Raw genomic sequence first — 23,486 nt, 5'->3', positions numbered from 1 at the left:
GGATTTTGATCGGTATTGCATTGAATTTGTATAACAATTTGGGCAATATGGCCATTTTCACTATATTGATTCTGCCTACCCATGAGCATGGGAGGTCTTTCCATCTCCTTGTGTCTTCTTTGATTTCCCTTATTAGATTTTTGTAGTTTTCATTGAATAGGTCCGTCACGTCCTTGGTTAAGTTGATCCCTAGGTACTTTATTCTTTTTTTGGCCACTGTAAATGGAATTGTTTCCATAATTTCCTTTTCTGTTTGTCTATTGCTGGTGTACAGAAAAGCTGCTGACTTTTGTGGATTGATTTTGTATCCTGCTACTTTGCCAAATTGGTTTATTAGGTGTAGGAGTTTGGGTACTGAGTTTTTTGGGTCCTTCAGATATAAGATCATGTCGTCTGCGAATAGGGATAACTTGATTTCTTCCTTGCCGATGTGGATCCCTTTGATGTCTTCCTCTTGCCTTATTGCTATGGCTAGGGATTCCAGCACTATGTTGAACAGAAGTGGGGAGAGTGGGCATCCTTGTCTTGTTCCTGAGTTTAGGGGGAATGATTTAAGTTTCTCTCCATTTAATATGATATTAGCAGTTGGTCTGTTGTATATGGCTTTTATTGTTTTGAGGAATGTTCCATCTATTCCTGTTCTCTCCAAAGCTTTTAATAGGTATGGATGTTGTATTTTGTCAAAGGCTTTTTGGGCATCGACTGAGATAACAATGTAATTCTTAATTTTAGATCTGTTTATGTGGTGAATTACGTTGATTGATTTACGGATGTTGAACCATCCTTGTGACTGAGGGATGAAGCCTACTTGGTCATGATGTATGATTATCTTGATCAGTTTCTGGATCCTGTTAGCTAATATTTTATTGAGGAGCTTTGCGTCTGTGTTCATTAGTGATATTGGTCTGTAGTTCTCTTTTTTTGTTGGGTCTTTGCCTGGTTTGGGAATGAGTATGATATTAGCTTCGTAGAATGAGTTTGGGATTTCTCCCTCTGTTTCTATTTCGCGGAAGAGTTTGAGGAGTATTGGTATTAGCTCCTCACTAAAGGTTTTGTAGAATTCGTTGGTGAATCCATCTGGGCCTGGGCTTTTCTTAGTAGGGAGGTTCTTGATTACCTCCTGTATCTCACCGTAAGTTATTGGTTTATTTAGTTGATTTATTTCTTCTTGGTTCAGTTTGGGCAGTTTGTACTTCTCTAAGAATTGATGCATTTCTGTAAAATTATTGTTTTTTGCTGAGTAGAGGTTTTGGAAATAGCTCCTTATGATTGTTTGAATATCGTGTGTACTTGTTGTAATTTTTCCAGTGGAGTCCCTGATTTTACATATATGAGTCTCTTCTCTTCTTTTTTTTGTGAGTCTTGCAAGGGGTCTGTCAATTTTGTTTATTTTCTCAAATAACCAGCTTTTAGTCTTATTTATTTGTTGAATGGTCTTTCTATTTTCAATCAGATTTATCTCTTCTTTAATCTTTGTGATCTCTCCCCTCCTAGTCGTTTTAGATTCTGTCATTTCTTGTTTCTCCAGTTGTTTTAGTTTCATCGTGAGGGTATTCACCTGCGCTGCTTCCATTCTTTTAATGTGGGTGCTGAGTGCAATGATCTTGCCCCTCAGTACTGCCTTAGCTGTGTCCCATAGGTTTCTTTGTGATGTGTTTTCTTTGTCATTGTGGCTTATGAATTCGTTGATTTCATCTTTAATTTGGTCTGTGGCCCAAGTGTTGGATAGCAGCATGGGGTTTAGCCTCCAAGAGTGTGTATAATGTCTGTGGTTTCCTTTGTTGTTGAGGGTTACCTTTAATCCACTGTGATCAGATATAATACATGGGATGACGTCAATACTTTTGTATTTGCTGAGGTTTTTTGTGTGGGCTATGACGTGGTCTATTTTGGAATATGAACCATGCGCTGCTGAAAAGAAGGTGTATTGGGTTTCTGTAGGGTGAAAGGTTCTATATAGGTCTGTTAGATCCATTTGGGAAATGGTGTTATTTAGGTCCTCAGCTCCCTTACTAATCCTCTGAGTGTTGGATCTGTCTCTTGAAGAGAGAGGAGTATTAAAGTCACCCACTATGATTGTGTTTGCGTCTATCTTGCTCTGTAATTCTGTGAGAATTTGCTTGACATATGTCGGGCCTCTTTTGTTCTGTGAGTATACATTTATCACCGTGATGTCTTGATTCGGGATTTTCCTTGTATTAATATGTAGTGTCCTTCTTTGTCTTTTTGAGTGGACTTTAAAGAGAAGTCCAGCTTGTCTGAGATCAGAATGGCTACACCTGCCGTTTTGGTGGGTGCATTTGCTTGGTAGATCTTGCTCCATCCTTTCATTCGAAGCCTGTTTTTGTCCCTTGCTGTAAGGTGGGTCTCTTGTAGACAGCAGATGTCAACTTTTTGTTTGCGAATCCATTCTGCCAGTCTGCTCCTCTTAATCGGGGAGTTTAAGCCATTTATATTTAAAGAGATCAAGGATAAGGGTGTTTTTTCTCCTTCCATTTTCTTGTTGGGCTGTTTTTTCCTCTTTTTTTTTTTTCTTCTTGTCTTTAGTGAGCTGGTCTTTCTGCTGGACTTTGGCTATTGAAGTTTCTTTCTGATTCTGTCTGTGTGTCTTTTACGATCTCTGTTGGGTGGGGTTCCCCTCTTAATATTCGCTGTAGGGCTGGTTTTTTATTCACATACTCCTTTAGCTCCTCTTTGGTGTGGAAAGATCTGGTTCTCCCTTCGAATGTGAACTCCAATTTCACTGGATATTTGATCCGAGGTTGTAAATTGTTATTCTGGAGTACTTGGATGGTGTTCTTCCACTCACTTCGAGCTTGGTAAGTTTGTGTGGATAAGTCGGATGTTATTCGAATCCTCTTCCCATTGAAAAAAGTTTCCTTCTTTGCTTTGGCTGAATTCAGAATTTGCTCTTTAATCTTGAGGTCTGTAGTCTTGAATATTATGTGCCTTGGGGTGGTTTTCCTGGGGTCTGGCCTGCCAGGTGTCCTATAGGCTTCGGTTACCTGGATGGGGTCCCCTGTGAGATTGGGGAAGTTTTCTGCAATAACTTTATTGAGAACATGATTAAGCCCTCTGTTCTGATATTCGGCTCCTTCTTCTATTCCAATTATGCGCAGATTATATCTCTTGTCTTTGTCCATTAGTTCCTGGATTAATCTTCCCTGAAGCTTCACCTTTTCTTGGAGAGTGGTCATTTTCTGGTTGTTGTCAGCTGCTTCATCGTCCAGGCGAGAGATTCTGGATTCTATATGGTCCACTCTTTGTGTTATGGTTTCAATTGTGGAGTTTATGGATGTCAGAGAGCTATTCATGGTTGTCATATCAGCTCTGATCGTGGAAATTTCTTCCTTTAAAGAGTTGTATTTTAAATCTATTTTTTCATGCATTTCAATTCTCAGGATGTGGAGATTTTCTTTAAAGGCGGCTTGCATTGTATCCATTTTTGCTTCCATTTCTTTAAAGCAGGCTTGCATTGTATCCAGTTTTGCTTCCATTTCTTTCTTGGCTTCCTGGGTGTCCTTCCAGATTTCCGCTGTAAACTCCTGGAATTGTTTTCTGATTTTGTTTCTGATGCTTTCGATCATTCCTGTTAACATGGCCTCGTTTGCTTTTTTAGTCTCCATCTCCTCTTCAGTTGTGCTGCTTTTTGGAGCTGGCGAGTTGGCTTGTCCTTTGATGAACTGAGTTATGTTTCTTTGTGATTTGCGCATCTGGAAATCTGGGTGGCTTCTCAGGTTTGATTTGTAGCTCTTTCCTCCCTCCTGTATAGGCGTATCTGTGGCAGCAGGTGCTGCCGCTGTGGCCCCGCCCACCAGTGCAGGGTACACGCCTACCAGAGCGGGCGCTGTCGCCGGGGGCCCTGCCCTCCTGTGCGCTGTTGTCCACTACAACATGCACTTTAGCGGGATATGCCTCCCAGAGCGAGTCCTGGGTTGTTGGGTTGTGCTTGCGCCCTCCCGCGAGTCCGTTGGGAGGGGGGCGGTATGTGTGGGGCCCAGTGGGATCGACTGTCCGGGTGTGGCTTGGCACCCTTAGACCTCACCTCCGCTGCGAGGTGGGGGGACGTGATCAGGCTCAGGTGACCCTGCTGGGCTGGTATTGCCCACCAGCGCCTGTGATTTTAGTTGTAAGAGTCTGCGAGGTCCAGGCGCCTCGGGTGGGGCTTGCCCTGCCGGCTGTCCCCTGGCCCCTGTTGGGAAGGCGGCGGGGCTGGTTCTGCCAGTTCAGGAACCTGTGGGGTGTTGGTGCTTCTGGGCCCTTCCCCTGCTAAACTGGCTTCCCAGCGCCTGATGGGAGCTTCCCGCCTGATTTGGGGGTTCTTTGTTCCCTCAGGAGTGGGGAGGGGGAGGGAGGGAGATCTAGCTTCTTTTCGGGCTTGGGTCTCCCGTTGGGGGAAGGGATTATGGGGGACTCACTTTTGCTGCTTTGTGTGTGTGTCCCGCGCCGCCGTTGGCCCTTCAGGGGTTGGCGAAGTGTCGTGGTGGCTCCCCCGTTCCCTCTTTCTGCCGCGCTGGTTTCCCTTGTCCGAACCTGGTGTGGACCCAAACTTCTCGTCGCTGCCGGTGTGTGTCTTGGTCCACGCCCTGCCTTGTGTCCGAGGGGTCTCCCGTTGTATGAATTCTGCGCTCCTGGCAGCCTGTCTGCCGATCACCGGGTTCCCCTTTCCCAGCCTGGCCCTGTTTGGGCCAGGGTCGGCTGGTGGGGGGAGGGTGTCCCGGAGAATCTCCGGCTCCGTGTAGGTTTTCGGTTCTTCTTTTTTGCTCCTTTTTTGTTTTCCTGCGTTTCTCCACTGCTTCTGGCTGCTGGTTTTGCTGGGTTCTTGATGGGGTGTTGGGTGTTGGAGTTCCCAGCTCGCTATTCAGTTGGTGCGAGTCGGGGTGCCTCCCTATTCTTTCGGCGCCATCTTTCTCCTCCAGCTCTGTACACTTTAATAATAACAATAAAATTATTAAAAAATAAATGAGCCTAGGCCATTTTTCCTTCCTATGTGACTCATAACTCATAAGTGGGAAATGACATACCAGAAGTTCACAGTATGCAAGAAGATTCTAGGAACTAGTGTTAGTGAGAGAGCAGAGACAGAAAAGACAGAAGACAGAATGATAGAGAGAGAGAGAAAGGCTATATAGAGATGGGAGAGGAAGGTGAGGACCAGGTATAAGCTCTGCTATGAGGATCTGATCTTTGAATCTGTGGCACAATTCTGTTCTAATAAATGAATAGAGGATCTCTAATTAACACATGTTAAGTGTTTTCTTTTGTTTCACATAGTTCTTTTTTTTTTTTTTTTGGCCAGTCCTGGGCCTTGGACTCAGGGCCTGAGCACTGTCCCTGGCTTCTTCCCGCTCAAGGCTAGCACTCTGCCACTTGAGCCACAGCGCCGCTTCTGGCCGTTTTCTGTATATGTGGTGCTGGGGAATCGAACCTAGGGCCTCGTGTATCCGAGGCAGGCACTCTTGCCGCTAGGCTATCTCCCCAGCCCCTACACATAGTTCTTGTACTTAAGAACTGCACAGTTAAGATGGGGTGACAGACCTATGCATCAATAGACTATAGTACAATGTGCTATGAATAGAGGAGACAGCTAGCCTCAGCTAGGGGAGAAATGTGCAAGGCCACCCCTGAAATATATGGGGTGCTCTGTGAAGCAGAGCTCTTAGTGGGGCAAGCTGAGATGGAAGTATAGTCTGATGTTCTTTTATGACACTGATACTGACGCTTAAATTCAGGTCCTGGATGCTGTCCCTGAGCTTTTTTGCTCAAAGCTAGTGCTCTACCACAATTCCACTTCTGACTTTTTGATGCTTAATAGGAGATAAGAGTCTCATAGGATTTTCTATCCAAGCTGGTTTCCAACTCCAGTCCCCAGATCTTAGTCTCCTGAATAGCTAGGATTACAGGTGTGAGTCATGAGTGCCTGGCCAGTATAGTTTAATTAACCAAAACCAAGCAGATCAGTAGTGACATGAGTGCAGATTTAGATGAGGAAAAAAAGACTCCAGATGGAAAAGGGACTTGGGAGTGAAGGACAATACAGGGAGGCAGAGACAAAGTGTACCCTTTTCTTCCTGAGGACAAATCCCTTTATGATGAGACCAGGTGAGAAAGTCCCATCAGAGGTTCTATTTATAGTCACTCTTTTCTGACAGGTAATGTTGGTGTTGCTTAAGTCTGGGTTTCACTCCTTGGAAGTTTCACAAGGCAGATTTGTCAGAGCAAGTTCTTGGAATCCTCTGGATTTCTAATTGCTTCTTTCCTTCCAGTAACCAGACTATTGACACCTCAGGATAAAAGGGGGAGAGCATGGGCATTCATCTCAGCAGAAGCTGGCCAAGAATACCAGAGCCACTACCATGGATCAGAAGTCTCTCTGGGCAGGTGAGTATAGGGCTGATAATTCTGTAGGCCAGTTAGGGAGGAGAGAACGAGAGATAGGCCTGTGGAAGCAGTAATGTTGCTCCTATCCTGGTGCTTCAGTCTTCAGTCTCTGCTCAGCTCAGTGGCAGAAAGATCAAGTTAAGCCAGGTCCTTAGCAATGATGCAATTAATAACAAACGTAGAAGTAAAGTTTGTGATAATGATGGCGTTGAGACTAGAAGGAGAGAATGTGAAAGTAATCAGTATTTTCTTTTTTTTTTTTTTTTTTTTGCCAGTCCTGGGGCTTGGGACTCAGGGCCTGAGCACTGTCCTTGGCTTCTTTTTGCTCAAGGCTAGCACTCTACCTCCTGAGCCACAGTGCCACTTCCAGCCTTTTCTGTTTATGTGGTGCTGGTGAATCAAACCCAGGGCTTTGTGCATGCTAGGCAAGCACCCTACCACTAAGCCATATCCCTAGCCCCTAGTAGGTGTTTTTAAATGAGTGTTATATTTAGGATACAATTGCTGGGCACTGGTGAGTCATGCTTGTATTCCTAGCTACTCAGGAGGCTGAGATCTGCCACACTTGTTTGTGCCCCTCATTTATTTTACCTTGCTTTACAAGTTGGTTACTTTTTCATTTCAACTTGTCCAGGATAGTGGTGGTCCTGCAGGTCCCAGGGACAGGATGAATAATGATCCTTGGTTCTTGTCAAAGTGCCCCACAGGACAATAAGTTTATGCAGTGATCCTGCCTAGAATGCCATGCTGGACAAGACTATGGGCTTGCTCAGTGCAGGGAAAGTAGCAAATTCCTTTCAGTTTCCTTGCTATCCCAAAAACCTTTTGGTACAGAGCAGGTGATTCAATGAAACTTTGCTGATAAATGAATAAGCAAATGAATTCCTACTTTGGAAAATGATTCTGCCTAGGACTATAGGGCCCGAGGCACTCTGTTTCTGGGGACTTCAAAACCATATGGAAACTAGACTATCTGTGGCTAGAGAACCCAGAAGAATTGTGGCTACAGGCTGTATGTCGACTGCCACTGTCTGGGGAGAATGAAGCAAGTTTGGCTCAACAGGTTTTCTCTTTCCATCCATTACAGGTCTAGTGGTATTGATGCTTCTCCAGGGAGGTAAGCTGGGCTCATTATTGCCTAAGTCTCCTGGGGTTGGTGCTTAAATTCTGTTTGGTTTCTGTTTCTGATACATTTTTCTTTTCTTTTTCTTTTTGCCAGTCCTGGGCCTTGAACTCAGGGCCTAAGCACTATCCCTGGCTTCTTTTGCTCAAGGCTAGCACTTGGCTAACTTGAGCCACAGGGCCACTTCTGGCCTTTTCTATATATGTGGTGCTGAGGAATTGAACCTAGGGCTTCCTGTATACGAGGCAAGCACTCTTGTCACTAGGCCAAATTCCCAGCCCCTCTGATACATTTTTCTATTGATTATTTTCTCATATTTGGACACTAACATACTTATGATTCTGAGATTTTGCTCTGTGTATTTGTGTGTTTCTCCTTCTCTCTCTCTACCTCCTCCCTTTCTCCCTCTCCTTCCCTCTCTCTTTCTCCTCGTTTCCCTCCTTCTCTTTAACACATTCTTTTCTACTCTGTGCCAATACTGAGGATGGTACTCAGGATCTCTAGCTCTCCCTTAGCTTTTACACTCAAGGCTGGTGTTCTTTTTTATTTTTATTTTTTGCCAGTCCTGGGCTTGAACTCAGGGCCTGGGTGTTGTCCCTGGCTTCTTTTTGCTCAGGGCTAGCATTCTACCAATTGAGCCACAGCACCATTTCTGGCTTTTTCTGTTTATGTGGTGCTGAGGAATCAAACCCAGGGCTTCATGCATGCTAGGCAAGCACTCTACTGCTAAGCCACACTCCCAATCCCAAGGCTGTGTTCTATCACTTGAGCCACACCTCTACATCTGGCTTTTTGCTGGCTAATTGGAAATAAGAGTCTCAAAGATTTTTCTGCCTGTCTGGCTTTGAACCTTCATCTTTAGATCTCAATCTCCTGAGTAGGTAGGCCCAATACATGCAATTTTATTCAGAGTATGTGTCAGTGAATATAACATACATATACACAATATACATATCATTTGCTTATTTACTGGTGTCCTTCATCTCTGCATATACTGAATCTCAGTGCTCTTCATTTATGCATATATTGAATCTCAGTACTTGGTGGGCATTTTATATACTGATGATATCTCTGTTTCTTAATATAATTCTAACCACAGCCTGTGAATACAAAAGCCGGCCCTAAGGGCCCAGGTAGGATGACTCTCAAAGGCTCTGGTTGAATTAGCAAAGACTTCAATAGCTGTCTTGGGGAACATCCTGTAGTTTTCTAGATTCTAAAGCAATAGAACTAGAATCTAATTGGCTATACTCTACTCTAGGATCGGCCTACAAACTTGTTTGCTATTTCACCAACTGGTCCCAGGAAAGACAGGAACCAGGAAAATTCACCCCTGAGGATATTGACCCTTTCCTCTGCTCTCATCTCATCTATGCCTTTGCGGGCATCAGTAACAACAAGGTCAACATCAATGATAAGAATGCGGCACTGCTTTATCAGACCATCAACAATCTCAAAGCCAAGTCAGTAGGATGGTGTGGGAACTTGCTGGGCAGGTTTGGGGAGAGGAAAGTTTGTCTCAAGTTGGGCCTATGACTTACTGTCTCATTCATTTATGCATTCATTCATCTGTATTTCTTTTTGTATAATTCAGATCTTGTCTGTTCTTTTTAATGCTTCCTTCTTTCCCATGAAGCCATAACTGAAGAACCTGGCCTTGTTTGCCTAGGTCTTTCACATCAGAAATTCTACCCTTTAGACAAAGGTTTCTCTGGGAACCAGAAAAGAAACAAATGAGAAACAAACAAGCTTATTTTTGTACTCCAGGAATCCCAAACTGAAAATTCTTCTATCCATTGGAGGATACCTGTTTGGCTCCAAAGGGTAAGATCACAATCCCTTGTCTTATTTATTCTCTTTTAATTTCTGATCATCATTGTAGCTTTCCTTTCTTGTTCCAAGAGACCTTGAACTAGTCATGGGAGGAATCTTCCAGGTAGCAAAATGGAGAAGAATTTTGTCACAAATAATGTCAGAGTGCTAGTTTTTCTGTGTTGTGGAAGGAACTCTACAGGATCTTTGAATCCACATTCTTTATGCCTGAGTAAACTGGGCCATGAGTAATAGTAACTCACTTATTTATGCAACAGTTTTTTTTTTTTTACATATTTCATATTTGGATTAGAGAGACATGGTTTTATTGGGAAACCCTTTTCTTTTTTTTTTTCTTTTTTTGCCAGTCCTGGGGTTTGAGCTCAGGGCCTATCCCTGGCTTCTTTTTGCTCAAGGCTAGCACTCTACCTCTTGAGCCACAGCACCACTTCTGGCTTTTTCTGCTTATGTAGTGCAGAGGAATCGAAGCCAGGGCTTCGTGCATGCTAGGTAAGCACTCTACCACTAAGCCACATTCCCAGCCCCAACCTTCTTTTTTTTGTGTGTGTTGGTCATGGGGCTTGAACTCTGGGCCTGGATTCTGTTCCTGAGTTCTTCAGCTCAAAGCTAGTGCCCCACCATTTGAGCCACAGTGCCACTTCTGGTTTGGTGGTTAATTGGAAATAAGAGTCTCATAGGCTTTCTTGCCCAGGCTGGCTTTGAACTCAGCTCTCAGCCTCCTGAGTAGCTAGGATTACAGGCATGAGCCACGAGCTCCTGGCTTTGGGAAAAATTTTTAATCACTTGGGATTTTATACCATGGAGTAGCTTCAGTGATTATTTCCACTCAAAATCCCAGTCTTGACCCACAGTTGTGGTGCTGTGCTGTGCCCTGTGTCATGACTGTGAAGCTAGATGGTTTGAGATCAAGCAGGGCTGCAGAGGAAATACTCTGCTTTGCTTTAAACAAAAAAGTTATCGTTTCAAAGCATATAGTACAATAAATCATATTTTCTAGTCACATAACAGTGATATTTCATTTATTTATAGCAAGAGTCAAAGAAGTGCAACTATAAAAGATCCCTTTTATCCCTTGTCATCTAGTTAAATTACTTTTAAATTTCTTATGCTTTAATTTGTTAAATAGTTAATTTGACAAATTATTTTTTCTATTTTCTTCTTATATAAGCTTGTATTAGTCTTGCAAGTAGGATTCATTATTACATCTTCACACATTTACACTGTATTCTAATCAATTTCACATTCTCTGTCCCCCTACCCCCATAGCATCTCCAACAGTTTCCTTGTTTCATTTTATTTCCTCTCCCCCTTCTCCCCCCACTAAGTGCTGGCAATTTTTAAGTCTGAAGGTCTTAAACTCAGCCAGTAGAGTTTCAGTTGTTAAGGAAATCTGATAGTACAACTTCTTCCTGCAGTCTGTCAGTTTTCAACTCTAACTGGAGGAGGCAGAAAAAAAAAAAAAAAAGGTCAGTTAAGCCAGGGTCAGTAGCTTGCACCTGTTATTCTAACTACTTCGGAGGCTGAGATCTGGGTAGGAGATCCCACTTGCCTATTTGTGACTTTGTTGCTTATTCAGGGAATATGAAGTTTGCCATGGGCAGAAAAGTTTGTGGGAATAACCAGCAAAATGCCAGTCAAGAAGCATAGTTCAAATGGCACCAGCTATGAGAAAGAGAACTGATAGAGAGCAGAAGGCCCTGAGTATAAATCCCAGTACCAGAAGAAAAAAAAAGTGACTTCTATACATAGAATAAGGCTACCTAATTTATTTGATTCTATGCTAACTCTACCATAATTATCCTTCAGTTATGAGTGGGTTTCCATGGCAACTGCCCTTCCTCACTTCTCTTTTCTTTTTAAATAAGTGCTTAAATTCTGATTCAGTTAAAAATGTTCCCATTCATTCATTCCTTTTTTTTTTTTTTGGCCAGTCCTGGGGCTTGAACTCAGGGCCTGAGCACTGTCCCTGGCTTCTTTTTGTTCAAGGCTAGCACTCTGCCACTTGAGCCACAGCGCCACTTCTGGCTGTTTTCTATATACGTGGTGCTGAGGAATCGAACCCAGGGCTTCATGTATATGAGGCAAGCACTCTTGGCACTAGGCTATATTCCCAGCCCCCCATTCATTCTTATATACATTCATTCATTCAATAAATGATTTATTCAGTGCTTTTTATGTACTGGTATGGTAGTGCTAAGTAGAATACTGGGGGTAGGTAGCGATAGCTTCAATTTCTCTGTAGCTAAATTCAAATTGTGTTCAAGATGCATGACTTCAGACAAGCTCCTCAACCTCTGTAAATCTCAAGATTTTTGGTAACTACATATGAAGATTATCACTGGATCAACTTTAGGCTGATGTGAGGGTAGCTAATGCAAACAATTGGGTAGTGTCCAATAAAGTCCAATAAAGGTTCAATAATCACGACAGTGTCAATATTATTGTTATTAGGTAAGTGCCAGAATTTGCCCAAAATATTTAAATATGTGCAATGCTCAGGCTTGCCTCTGAGGAAAAGACACATCAACTTTTTTTTTCTTTTTCTCTCTCTTTTGGTGCTGGAACTGGGGCCAGGACTCAGGGTCTTGTACTCTTGTTTGACTTTTTCACTCAAGGCTGGCTGGCATTCTACTACTTGAGCCACTCCTCTACTTCCAGCTTTTTAATTAGAGCTGGTTCCAGCTGGTTAATTAGAGATAAAAGTCTCTTGTATTTGACTGCCCTAGCTGGCTTTGTGATCCTTCATATTGTAGCCTCCTGAGTAGTTAGTATTACAAGCCTGAGCCACCAGCACCCTGCCCATCAATTTCTGTTACATGTTCATCTTCCATAAACTTGGAGGTGTCTTTCCAAACATTATAATCACTTCGAAACATAACCAAAAAGAAAGAGAGTGATTCCTTCCTTCCTTCTTCCTTCCTTCCTTCCTTCCTTCCTTCCTTCCTTCCTTCCTTCCTTCCTTCCTTCCTTCCTTCCTTCCTTCCTTCCTTCTTTCTTTCTTTCTTTCTTTCTTTCTTTCTTTCTTTCTTTCTTTCTTTCTTTCTTTCTTTCTTTCTTTCTTTCGTTCATTCTATTTTTGCCAGTCGTGGGCCTTGAACTCAGGGCCTGAGAACTGTCCCTGGCTTCATTTTGCTAAAGGCAGCACTCTATTACTTGAGCCACAGAGCCACGTCCGGCCTTTCTGTTTGTATGGTGCTTAGGAGTCGAACCCAGGGCTTCATGCGTGCTAGGCAAGCACTCTACCACTAGGCCATATTCCCAGCTCCAGAAACTGATTTCTACCATGAGTTTCTTTTTTTTTAATTTTTATTTTATTGTCAAATTGATGTACAGAGAGGTTACAGTTTCATATGTTAGGCCTTGGGTACATTTCTTGTACTGTTTGTTACCTCCTCCCTCATTCCTCCCTCCCCCTTCCCCCTTTCCCTCCCCCGCCATGAGTTGCTCAGTTGGTTTACACCAAATGGTATTGCAAGTATTGCTTTTGTAGTCGTTTGTCTTTTTATCCTTTGTCTCTCGATTTTGATATTCCCTTTCACTTCCCTAGTTCTAATACCAGTATATACAGTATCCAGTGTATGCAGATGAGATACAGTGATAGTGCGAGTACAACCACAGGAATGTTCTATCAGTCCAATTTACTGCTGTCTCCATGCAGCAGTTAAGATAATACAACAACAAAATCTCAATATATAGGGCTGTTTTTGCTGGAGGACTGGTATTTTTTCCTTTTAGTCAGAAGTGAACCTGATTGGTCAGAGTTTCTAGATATCTAGGCTCGCCAAGGATGGATAGAAACGAATGTAAATTTTATATATTTTTCTTTTTTATGATTTTTTACATTTATGTATGTATTATGTTTATGTATTACTTTGCTTGCCAAAGTGTTAACAAAAGGTAGAATATTGAAAACTTGCAGAGTAAACCTAAGTATTCCTTAAAGTGTATATTATGACTAGTTAAGAATTATTTTTTTTAACATATCTGACTGTTGTAAATAAAAAAAAATGTGTTGAAAAAAATCTCAATATACTGTTGATGGAAATAAAATTTTAATTCAAGACTACTCTCAGGGCCTCTTACTCTTGCTTAGCTTTTTCATTAGGACTCTACCACTTCCAGCTTTTTGGTGGTTAGTTGAAAACAAACTCTCAGATTTGCCTGCCTAGGCTATTTTTGAACTTTGATCCTTGCGTCCTTGGATCTCAGCCTCTTGAATAGCTAGGTTTTTGTTGTTGTTGTTGTTGTTGTTGTTGTTGTTTTGCCAGTCATGGGGCTTGAACACTCGGCCTGGCACTGTTTCTTAGCTTCTTTTGCTCAAGGCTAGCACTCTACTGCTTGAGCCTTAGCACCACTTGTGGGTTTTTTTCCCCTGTGATTGATTGGAGATTAGAGTCTCATGAGGGGCTGGGAATATGGCCTAGGGGCAAGAGTGCTTGCCCCGTATACATGAAGCCCTGGGTTCGATTCCCCAGCACTACATATACAGAAAACAGCCAGAAGTGGTGCTGTGGCTCAAGTGGCAGAGTACTAGCCTTGAGCAAAAAGAAGCCAGGGACAGTGCTCAGGCCCTGAGTCCAAGGCCCAGGACTGGCAAAAAAAAAAAAAAAGAGTCTCATGAACTTTACTGTCTGGGCTGGCTTTGAACCACAATTTTCAGATCTCAGCCTCCTGAGTAGCTAGGATTACAGGTGTGAACTGCCAGCACCTGGCAGAATTTTTACTAGAACTAGATTCTAAAAATAAAAACTCAAGCTTAAGGTCAAGGTCTAGTTGAGAAGAAGGTTCTGATGTGCCTGTCTAGTTTGTTCAAGGAGGTGGTCTTTTTCAAGGGCAGCTCCTCCATTCCCAAGCAGAGAACCAGTCCTTTTCTACTTGACCTCATCAGTTCTCTGACTTATCATTCTTCCCATCTTCTTCCCATTACTTCCATAAGAGAAGAGATTGATATATACAAAGAGTGAGTAAATTTTCTTTCTTTTTTTTTTCTCAAGGTAAAAGATGGATTTATTGGGGAAATAAAAAGCCACAGTCACAGCCCAGACTTGGGAGCTGGAACCACGTGCCGTAAATTTTCTTTATTCAGTAGTTGTACAAAGAGGTTACAATTTCCTAAGTTATGAGTACAGTACGTCTTGACCAATGTCATCTTTTCCACTGTTCTCCTCCATAATTTTTAGGAAGGAAAATTATTTTGGGATTCAGTTGAAAAAATATGTTGTACTCTGACTATTATTTATTCTTTCATAAAAACACCTGTATTGATTCTACCCAGATTCCACCCCATGGTTGATTCTTCTGCATCACGTTTGGAATTCATTAATTCTGTCATCCCATTTTTGAGGAACCATAACTTTGATGGATTAGACATAAGCTGGATCTATCCAGATAGGAAAGACAACGCTCAGTTCACTGGGCTGATTCATGTAAGCCAGACTCCACTCTGGGACACTCACTGTGTGTGTGTGTGTGTGTGTGTGTGTGTGTGTGTGTGTGTGTATACCAATCCTGGGGATTGAAATTAGGGCCTGGACACTGTCCCTGAGCTTTTTTGCTCAAAGCTAGCACTACCACGTGAGCCTCAGCTCCACATCCATCTTTTTGGTGGCTAATTGGTTTTTTTTGGTAGTTAATTGGAGTCTAATAGGTTTTCCTGCCTAGGCTGCTTTTGAACCACAATCCTCAGGTCTCAGCCTCTTGAGTAGCTAGGATTACAGGCTTGAGCCACCTGTGTCCAGTCTCACAACTTCTAATATGCACAGCTTTTAATGGCCACGTTGGGAGGGAAATAGGAAGAGATTGGGACTGGTTAGAAGACACAGTTCCCTCCTTTTAAAACTTCCTACTGATGGTGAAGAAGCTCCTATTTCTAGTTAAGAGCACAAACAGAGCCAAATAACAGGGCCCCCTTACCCAGTAAGCAGACACCAAAATACAGCAATGTCCAGATAAGAGAACATGGGTCATAGACTTTCCTGGATCTTGAAGTAGAGGGTAGATCAGGAAATCTAGCAGAAGGAAACCCAGATAGTTCTGTCCTAGGTGCAGTGAGGCTGGAGTCCTCTTGTTTAACATGGAGCTATCCTAAGCAGATGCAGGCACAGGCATCCCTATGTGGAGTGGGGAGGAACTAGTCAACTTCTCTCAGCAAATGTGGCCCTAGAAACTTCATTGACTCCAGGTTAGAAGCTCAGTGTTATGTTATGGGAGGCAGGATCTGACATCTTGTTTCATTGTCTGATAGGAGCTAGCAGAAGCTTTTCAGAATGACTCTGTAAAATCCACCAAAACAAGGCTTCTCTTGACTGCTGGCGTGACCTCCGGAAGGCAAATGATTGATAGTAGCTATCAGATCAAGAAACTGGCAGAGTGAGTACACAAGACCTTTCCATCTCTTTCCCTCCACTCTGATCCATGCAAATTGAAATGAAAGTAATCATCTCAGAAGACCACACAGATACCATCACATAAAGCAAAGGGAGCTTATTGCCAACGGGGCTGACGAGGTCAATTCTCTCATGGGAGAGGGAGAAATGGTGCCTGTCTTTGTTCAGGGGTAATTTTATACAGTCACAGGACTAGAGGCATGAGGTAATTGGTACACAAGTGGTTGCTGAAGGTAGTGAACAGGCAGTGAGGAGTTAGATCCCCAAGAAACCAGCAGGAGGCCTGGGAGAGCTCTTTTCTTCTCTGTGAAGGGCAGGGTGGATTCCAGTCTAGGTGCTCCGCTATTGTGGCTGGGGGCTAAAGATACATGCTGAGGGCCTAGGATGGAAACTGTCAAACCTCAAATGGAAGAGGACATACTAACACAAATGTCACGCCAGCATGTCTGAGGAAGCAAAAAAGGAAGGTCACTGACCAAATCCTGTATTATTTGGCCACAAACCATTTCCTTCTGATGAATTTCCATCCTTCTAACAGCATCCAAAGCACAAAATAATTGTAAAAAATTGTTTCCATCCTGTTCATCACAGAATCCCTTTCTTGGCTTTTGACATTTTAGAGATGTGGATTTCATCAATCTCCTGTCTTTTGACTTCCATGGGCCTTGGGAAAAGCCCCTCGTCACTGGTCACAATAGTCCTCTAAGAAAGGGGAAGCTGGACAGAGGGTCAAGCTCTTACTATAACGTGGTGAGTGGCACAGTGAGTATTGGGAGGTGCTGAGGAGAACCCAGCATCAAGAATTACTTCTATCTTGAACCAAGGAAGAACTATGTGCCCAGGACAGTCCCAGGCAATCCTAGCAGCCAGTGAGTATAGTGGAAATGCTTTGCTCAGAGAGCAATAATATATCACCTGAAAAATGTCAGAAGACCTAGTTACATGTCCTGTCCCAAACTTCTACATACATTTCTTAATACCTACACAGGTCGTTAGAATCTGTACTCCGAAGTCCATCAGTATTCTTTTTAAAATTTAATTTTATACTGTATATGTTCTTGATACATTGTATATTGTATATATGTCTACCTGACCTAGAGAAGGGATAGGAAAATAGGGTGTAAGATATCACAAGAAATGTACACACTGCCCTACTATGTAACTGTACCCTTTTTGCACAACACCTTGTCAAAAATTTGTGTTCAATTAATAAATAAATTAAATAAAAAATTTAATTTTGTCAAGGTGGTGTACAGCGGGGTTACAGTTACATATGTAAAGTTGTGAGTACATTTCTTGTCATGCTTGTCACCCCCTCCCTCATTTTTTCCCACCTCCCCCCCCATATTTCTGCTTTAAGTTGATCTTCCAAAGCTGGGTACTGATGGCTCACACCTACTTAGGAGGCTAATTTTTTTTTTATTGTCAAGTTGAAGTACAGAGGGCTGGGGATATAGCCTAGTGGCAAGAGTGCCTGCCTCGGATACACGAGGCCCTAGGTTCGATTCCCCAGCACCACATATACAGAAAACGGCCAGAAGCGGCGCTGTGGCTCAAGTGGCAGAGTGCTAGCCTTGAGCGGGAAGAAGCCAGGGACAGTGCTCAGGCCCTGAGTCCAAGGCCCAGGACTGGCCAAAAAAAAAAAAAAAAAGAAAAAGAAAAAAGTTGAAGTACAGAGGGGTTACAGTTATATATGTTAGGTAGTAAGTATATTTCTTGTCCAACTTGTTAACTCCTCCCTCATTTTTTCCCACCTTCCCTTCTCCACAATCCTCCCCCCCCCAATCCTGAGTTGTACAGTTATTTTACAACATATTGTCTTGTTGAATTGGTTTTCCTGTTACCCTTTGTCTCACCATTTTAATGTTCGCCCTCCCTTCCCTTCCCTAATTTAGAAAGACATATATAAAATACCCAGGGTACCAGAATCAAATACAGTGACAATAGGGGCTAAATCATAGGGAAGCTGAACAGACTGAAAAAGAAATAATTTCACATAGTATGTTGAAAATAACAACATCAATGACAAACCACTTGTTTCTATATTTTGGATATCATTTCTTTTAGCATCAAGAAGGCTAAAATTTGAGGATGTGGTTCAAAGCCATTCTAAACAGATAAAATTCTTGAGACTCTTTATCTCCAATTAGCTAGCAGAAAGGCAAAAGTGGAATTATGGTTCAAGTGGTACAGCCCTAGACCTGAATAAAAAAGCCAAAGTGAGAGTATGAGGCCCTGAGTTTAAGTTCCAGTACTGGCACACACATCCAAACATACAAGTTGATTTCCCAAATCACATTGTGAGGTTGTTTGGATAGGAATTATAATTAGAGTAAGTGCTCTGGTGCTAGTGGGGTTATCCACACTTGGATGTAGAAAAGCCTTCAGGATGTCACCTGTGTGAAGTTTGGGATGAAGATAAAGCAAAACTTGATATCTCCCCCCCCCCCCCCCAATCCTGGACCACCATTTTCCCTCTCTTTCTAGGAATATGCTGTGGGGTACTGGATACATAAGGGAATGCCTGCAGAAAAGGTGATCATGGGAATCCCCACATATGGACACTCCTTCACACTGGCATCTGCGGACACTACCCTGGGGTCCCCTGCCTCCGGTCCTGGAGCTGCTGGCCCCATCACCAAGGAAGGAGGCGTCCTGGCCTATTACGAGGTAGCTGGACCTTCCCTGTGGACTCATCTGCCTGTCATGTCTGGAAGTAGTGCTAGCTCCAGTCTGACAATAATGGAGAAATACATGTTAAGAGTGGTGGAGGAGGAACCACACAGGACTAGTGGGACATCGAAGAAGAGCTCTAACTCTGACTTTGAAAAATAAGCTGAGCTGGGTGCTAATGGTTCACACTTGTAATCCTAGACACTCAGGAGCCTGAGATTTGAGATTCATAGTTCAAGGCCATCTGGGGCAGGAAGTTCTATGAGAGTCTTATCTCCAATGAACTACCAAAACGCCAGAAATGGAGCTGTGGCTCAAGTGTAGAGCATTAGGCTTGAGTACAAAAACTTAAGGACAATATCCAAGCCCTAAGTGCAAGACCCAAGAATGGCGCACACATGCGCGTGTGCATGTGCGTGCGAACATACACACACATACACACACACACACTGAGATCGGAAAGTGAACTATGACCTTGGACCATCTATTTTATACATTGAATTGGGTCATTTCTCCAAGCCTTTAGAGATTAACCTTCTCTGTCTACCTCATTATGTTCCAAGAAGAGCCCATTACTGACCTTCTTGATCCCTTTTTCCTACCAGATCTGCCAATTCCTGCAAGGAGCCAAGATCACCAGGCTGCAGGAGCAGCAGGTCCCCTATGCAGTCAAAGGGAGCCAGTGGGTGGGTTATGATGATGTGGAGAGTGTGAAGACTAAGGTAGGCAAGAGGCTGTGTGACAGGGGTGCTCCTGTGGGTGGGGATGTACATGTCTAAAGTCCCAATATGCTATGGCCAGAAAAAGATGTCCATGAGGTCTTACACTCTAGGATTGATTCCAGGGTCCTCAGCAGCCCATATCTAATGGTCATTCTAAGCCATACTTGTGAGTACCTGTAGTACAGGAGAGAGAGGTGGGAAGGATACACCTGATGTCAGGTGGATCATGCCAGTGATCCTAGCTACTTAGGAGACTGAGATCTGAGGATCCTACTTCAAAGTCAGTCTGGGAGGACATTTCTGCTTCCACTCTAATCTCCAATTAGCCAGCAAAAGAAGCTGGTAGTGGAGGTAGAGCACTAGTCTTGAGCAAAAAGCTAAAGGAGAGCAGGAGGCCTTGAGTTTAAGCCCTGGTATAAGTTCATGTCTCCCCTTCCCTCCCCCCACACATAGAATTGACAATAAGTGGAAAAGTGAGGAGAGAAGCAAGATGTGAGGGCAGGGAGACATTGGTACCTGCAGAGAGCAGCTGGTTATCTAACTTGTTGACTCAGAAGCCCTTCAGTCTTTCTCATGGATTACCTGTCCACAAGGCCTCAGATGAGAGCCTACACGTCCTCAGAGCCGGTGAGAAGGTGCTAGAGTGTAATCAACAACTCTAGGACATTTCTCATGCCAAGAGCTTCGTTTCTACCCTTATCCTAGAGAGCATTCAAAGCCTCGAAGAATGCTGGGCCTGGGGTGGAGACACAATGGGGGCCAGAGTAAGTGGGGACTCTCTTCTAGTGAGTGGTCTTCTCTTTGTCCTCTTGCGTCATCTTTCCTTCAGGGATTCTCCAAATCCATGAAACCAGTAAGTCTGCTCCTGTATTCTGAGCTCAAATTCTCATCTGAAGCGGACATGATCACGAGCACTTAAAGGCCTCTTCTAACCTCTGCATTCCCTCTCTCTGCATCCCACAGGCTGAGTTTCTGAAGAATTTACACCTTGGAGGGGCCATGATGTGGTCTATTGACCTGGATGACTTCACAGGCAAATCCTGCCAACAGGGCCTCTATCCCCTTGTCCAAGCTGTCAAGAAAAGCCTTGGATCCCTATGAAGGTAACAAAACAGTGTGAGGCAGGCACTGGGGCTGGGCAGAGAGCTGGCAGAATGGAGCATGGGAGATGAGGGCGGGGGAGGGGATCATCTTTACAGATCTGGATGGATCCTTTCTCACTCATACCCCCTTGAATCTGTTGCTCCCTTCCTCTCTCCCTCTGCTAGTATTGGGATTTGAACTCGGTGCCTCTGACTCTTGCTTTCTTGGCACTCTACCACTTGAGCAGCACCTCCACTTGTGGCCTTTTGCTGGTTAGTTAGAGATAAGAGCCTCTTGGGCTTGTCTGCCCTTGCTGGCTTCAAACCACAATCCTCAGATCTTGGCCTCCTGAGGATTATGAGTGTGCGCCATAGTGCTTGGCTGGCATGCATTCTTACAGGTAAGGTCACTTCTGCCCAGAGGTTCTAATAATAATTTGGATTAATACTTAATAATCATAGTAGGCTTTCTTTGCACATATGGTAGGGATAAATACTGACCCCACAATAATTAGTTACAAAAACCTCTGGCTGTTTTTGGACTGCTGAGACATTTATTATCAGTCATTTCCCAAGGTCCTTTCATCCCACCCCCATCTGATCCTGTCTACTTAGACAGTTGGAGGTAAGGTCCCATTATCAATATGCTTTTTCTGGATTCTACCTGTTACCTTGAAGACAAGTGTCCCCTACTACTTCATCCCTAGGCCTCAGGCTTCCTAGGTACATTATATGGTCTGTTGACAGGTGAAAGCTGTTGCTAACCACCCAGCCCTGTTGAGATCCATTGGCTCCATGGTAAGAGGGTGAGGATCCAGGACCTGGGGCACACCACAGACAGACAACTAAGAAACACCTAGAACAGCTTAGAACATCCTGGATAGGGATTGGTGATATGGCTCACTTGGTAGAGGGATAGCCAATAAGCAGAAGTGTCAGTTACTGAGTTTGAATCTTGGTCTCAGACCTGTTTTCAGGTCTGAAAATCTTGGCTAGACAATGAGGCAGCAATCTTCTGCCGATGAGCATCCGTGATGTTGTTGGTAACTTGGTTCAGGCTTCTGTTTACTGAATTGGGCTTTGAAATATCTTTTCCAGTCTAGGCTGAACTTAAAGCTGAGCAGATGAGGAGATCTTGCTGCCTGCTGCCTCCACAAGCGCTCCCCTTTGAGAGTCTCCTTCGCAAGCTGGCCTCCATACCTGACATTCTCACTGGGTTTGTTTCCTTACAACTGTTAATTTGTGTTTGCTTTTTTACAACACAAATTAAAAAAATTAAAAAGTCTTTCACCCTAGCAAATGTGGTCTCATGTCTTGCTTGTGATGCTCGTTGGTCAAACTGTCTTATCCCTACTTCTTGTGGGCCTAGGGCTAATGGACAAATGGGAAAGTCTCTATGATACGGTTAAATGCTACAAAGAGCTAAGCATACTTTTAAAATACAAGTATGTCTCTAAATGAACAAATGGACTTTGTAACAATCTAGAGGATTACATTTGAGCTTAGGATTCTACATCAGAATGTGACCACAGTGCCCTTGTTTTCCAGCCCCCAGTCCTCTTTTGTTTTTATGCTGATACTGGGGCTGTAATTCAGGGCCTTGTGCTCTTGCTTAGCTTTTTCAACAAGACTGGCACTCTGCTACTTGAGCCATACCTCCATTTCTGGCCTGTTGTTTGTTAACTGGAGTTAAGAGTCTTGTGAACTTGTTTGCTTTGGCTGGCTTTGAACCTCAAATCCTCAGATCTCAGCCTCTGAACAGTTAGAATTATAAGCATGAGACACTGGAAACTAGCAAAAGGTAAAAGTGTCTTTGAGCACAAAGACACTTAGGGACAGTGCTTAGGCCCAGAGTTCAAGCCCCAAGACTGGCAAAAAAAAAAAAAAAGTCAAGGGATATTGAGGCAGGAATCCAGGTACCTGGATCATGGTTTAGAATTGGATATGTTTGAACACCAGGGAGATATGCCACAGTCTTGCAGTGTGCTCACCCACGGGGAGGGGAGTAGCAGGAAGAGAAACAGAGTGGAATCTCTAAACCAGAGGTCAGCAACTTATGATCTATGGTTAAACTTGGTCGCCTGTTCATTTTTGTAAAGTGTGTGTGTGTGTGTGCACGTGCGCGCGCACGCACGTGTGCACCTGATGGGAATCTGCTTTGTTCTCATAACTCCATGTTGCTCCCATAGCTCATTGACCATCCTTCCCTGATGAACCTCCCGGTTCTCAGGAAAACTTCACCCTTGACCTTACCTGAAAGTGCAAGACTGTCAGCATCAGGAGGAAAGCCCTACCAGAAATCCCAAGCAAGACAGTTTGCACCATAAATCCCCAACAGGACAGGACAAAGACATTCCAGAGAATATCTTACACTGAATATTTATTTAAAAAAAAACCCTACCCCTCCCACTCCCCTCTTCTTATTTCTTCAACCTTATTTGGTGTTACATGGAGTCCTGCTGAAATGATTAAAATCTTCTCTGGTCCACTGAAGTCTCTACTTTCTTTTCCTTCTTTCATCCACTTGATCTTTCCTTAACACTTGTAGTACTGGAGCTTGAACTCAGGGCTTTGTGTTCTTGCTTGGCCTTTTCTTTTTCTTTTTTTTTTTGGCCAGTCCTGGGGCTTGAACTCAGGGCCTGAGCACTGTCCCAGGCCGGGCCTCTTTTTGCTCAAGGCTAGCACTCTGCCACTTGAGCCACAGCACCACTTCTGGCCATTTTCTGTATATGTGGTGCTGGGGAATTGAACCAAGGGACTCATGTATACGAGGCAAGCACTCTTGCCACTAGGCCATATCCTCAGCCCCTTGCTTGGCCTTTTCTGCTCAAGGCTGGCATTCTAGCACTTAAGCCATACCTCTATTTCCAGCTTTTAGATGGTTCACTGAATAAGTGTCTATTGGGATTTTTTTTTTTTTTTTTTTTTGCTTAACCTGGATTTGAACGATCCTCAGACCTCAGTTTCCTGAGTAGCTAAGATTACAGGCATGAGACACTGTACTCGTCTTGTAGACACATTTTTTAAAATAATCATTTATTAGCGGTAGGTCTCATTATGTTGTCCACTTATTGTCAAAGTGATGTACAGAGGGGTCACAGTTTCATACATAAGGCAGAAAGTACATTTCTTATCAAACTTGTTACCTCCTCCCTCATTTTTCTCCCTCCTTCCCTCCTCCCCATTTCCTCCCCACCCAGGAGTCATACAGTTGGATTAAACTCTATTACAAAACTATATTAAGAAAAAAAGCTTGGAATTGGCACAAGAATAGTCCCGAGGACCA

General features: G+C 43.4%; 1 protein-coding gene across 1 annotated transcript; it reads left to right on the top strand.

Moving 5' to 3' along the window:
• Nucleotides 1–6,353: 6,353 nt before the first annotated feature.
• On the top strand, nucleotides 6,354–21,317 carry Chi3l2 (chitinase 3 like 2). The gene is made up of 11 exons (XM_048349963.1): nucleotides 6,354–6,381; nucleotides 7,469–7,498; nucleotides 8,766–8,967; nucleotides 9,272–9,328; nucleotides 14,613–14,763; nucleotides 15,582–15,706; nucleotides 16,344–16,473; nucleotides 18,211–18,393; nucleotides 19,002–19,118; nucleotides 20,082–20,221; nucleotides 21,304–21,317. The coding sequence occupies exons 1-10, from the start codon at nucleotides 6,357–6,359 to the stop codon at nucleotides 20,217–20,219; spliced, it is 1,158 nt and encodes a 385-aa protein (XP_048205920.1). The 5' UTR covers nucleotides 6,354–6,356; the 3' UTR covers nucleotides 20,220–20,221; nucleotides 21,304–21,317.
• The last annotated feature ends 2,169 nt before the right edge of the window (nucleotides 21,318–23,486 follow it).

This window comes from Perognathus longimembris, chromosome 7 (assembly GCF_023159225.1).
Source record: "Perognathus longimembris pacificus isolate PPM17 chromosome 7, ASM2315922v1, whole genome shotgun sequence".
Lineage (NCBI taxonomy): Eukaryota > Metazoa > Chordata > Mammalia > Rodentia > Heteromyidae > Perognathus > Perognathus longimembris.
The sequence above is the reverse complement of the archived record's forward strand: the minus strand, read 5'-3'. Positions and strand labels throughout refer to the sequence as shown.

Bases quoted from the DNA above. Each gene is read 5' to 3' on its own strand.
- Chi3l2 (XM_048349963.1), top strand. From the start codon at position 6,357: ATGGATCAGAAGTCTCTCTGGGCAG. The intron at 14,764-15,581 runs GTAAGCCAGACT...ATTGTCTGATAG, and splicing joins AGTTCACTGGGCTGATTCAT to GAGCTAGCAGAAGCTTTTCA. The intron at 19,119-20,081 runs GTAGGCAAGAGG...TGCATCCCACAG, and splicing joins TGGAGAGTGTGAAGACTAAG to GCTGAGTTTCTGAAGAATTT.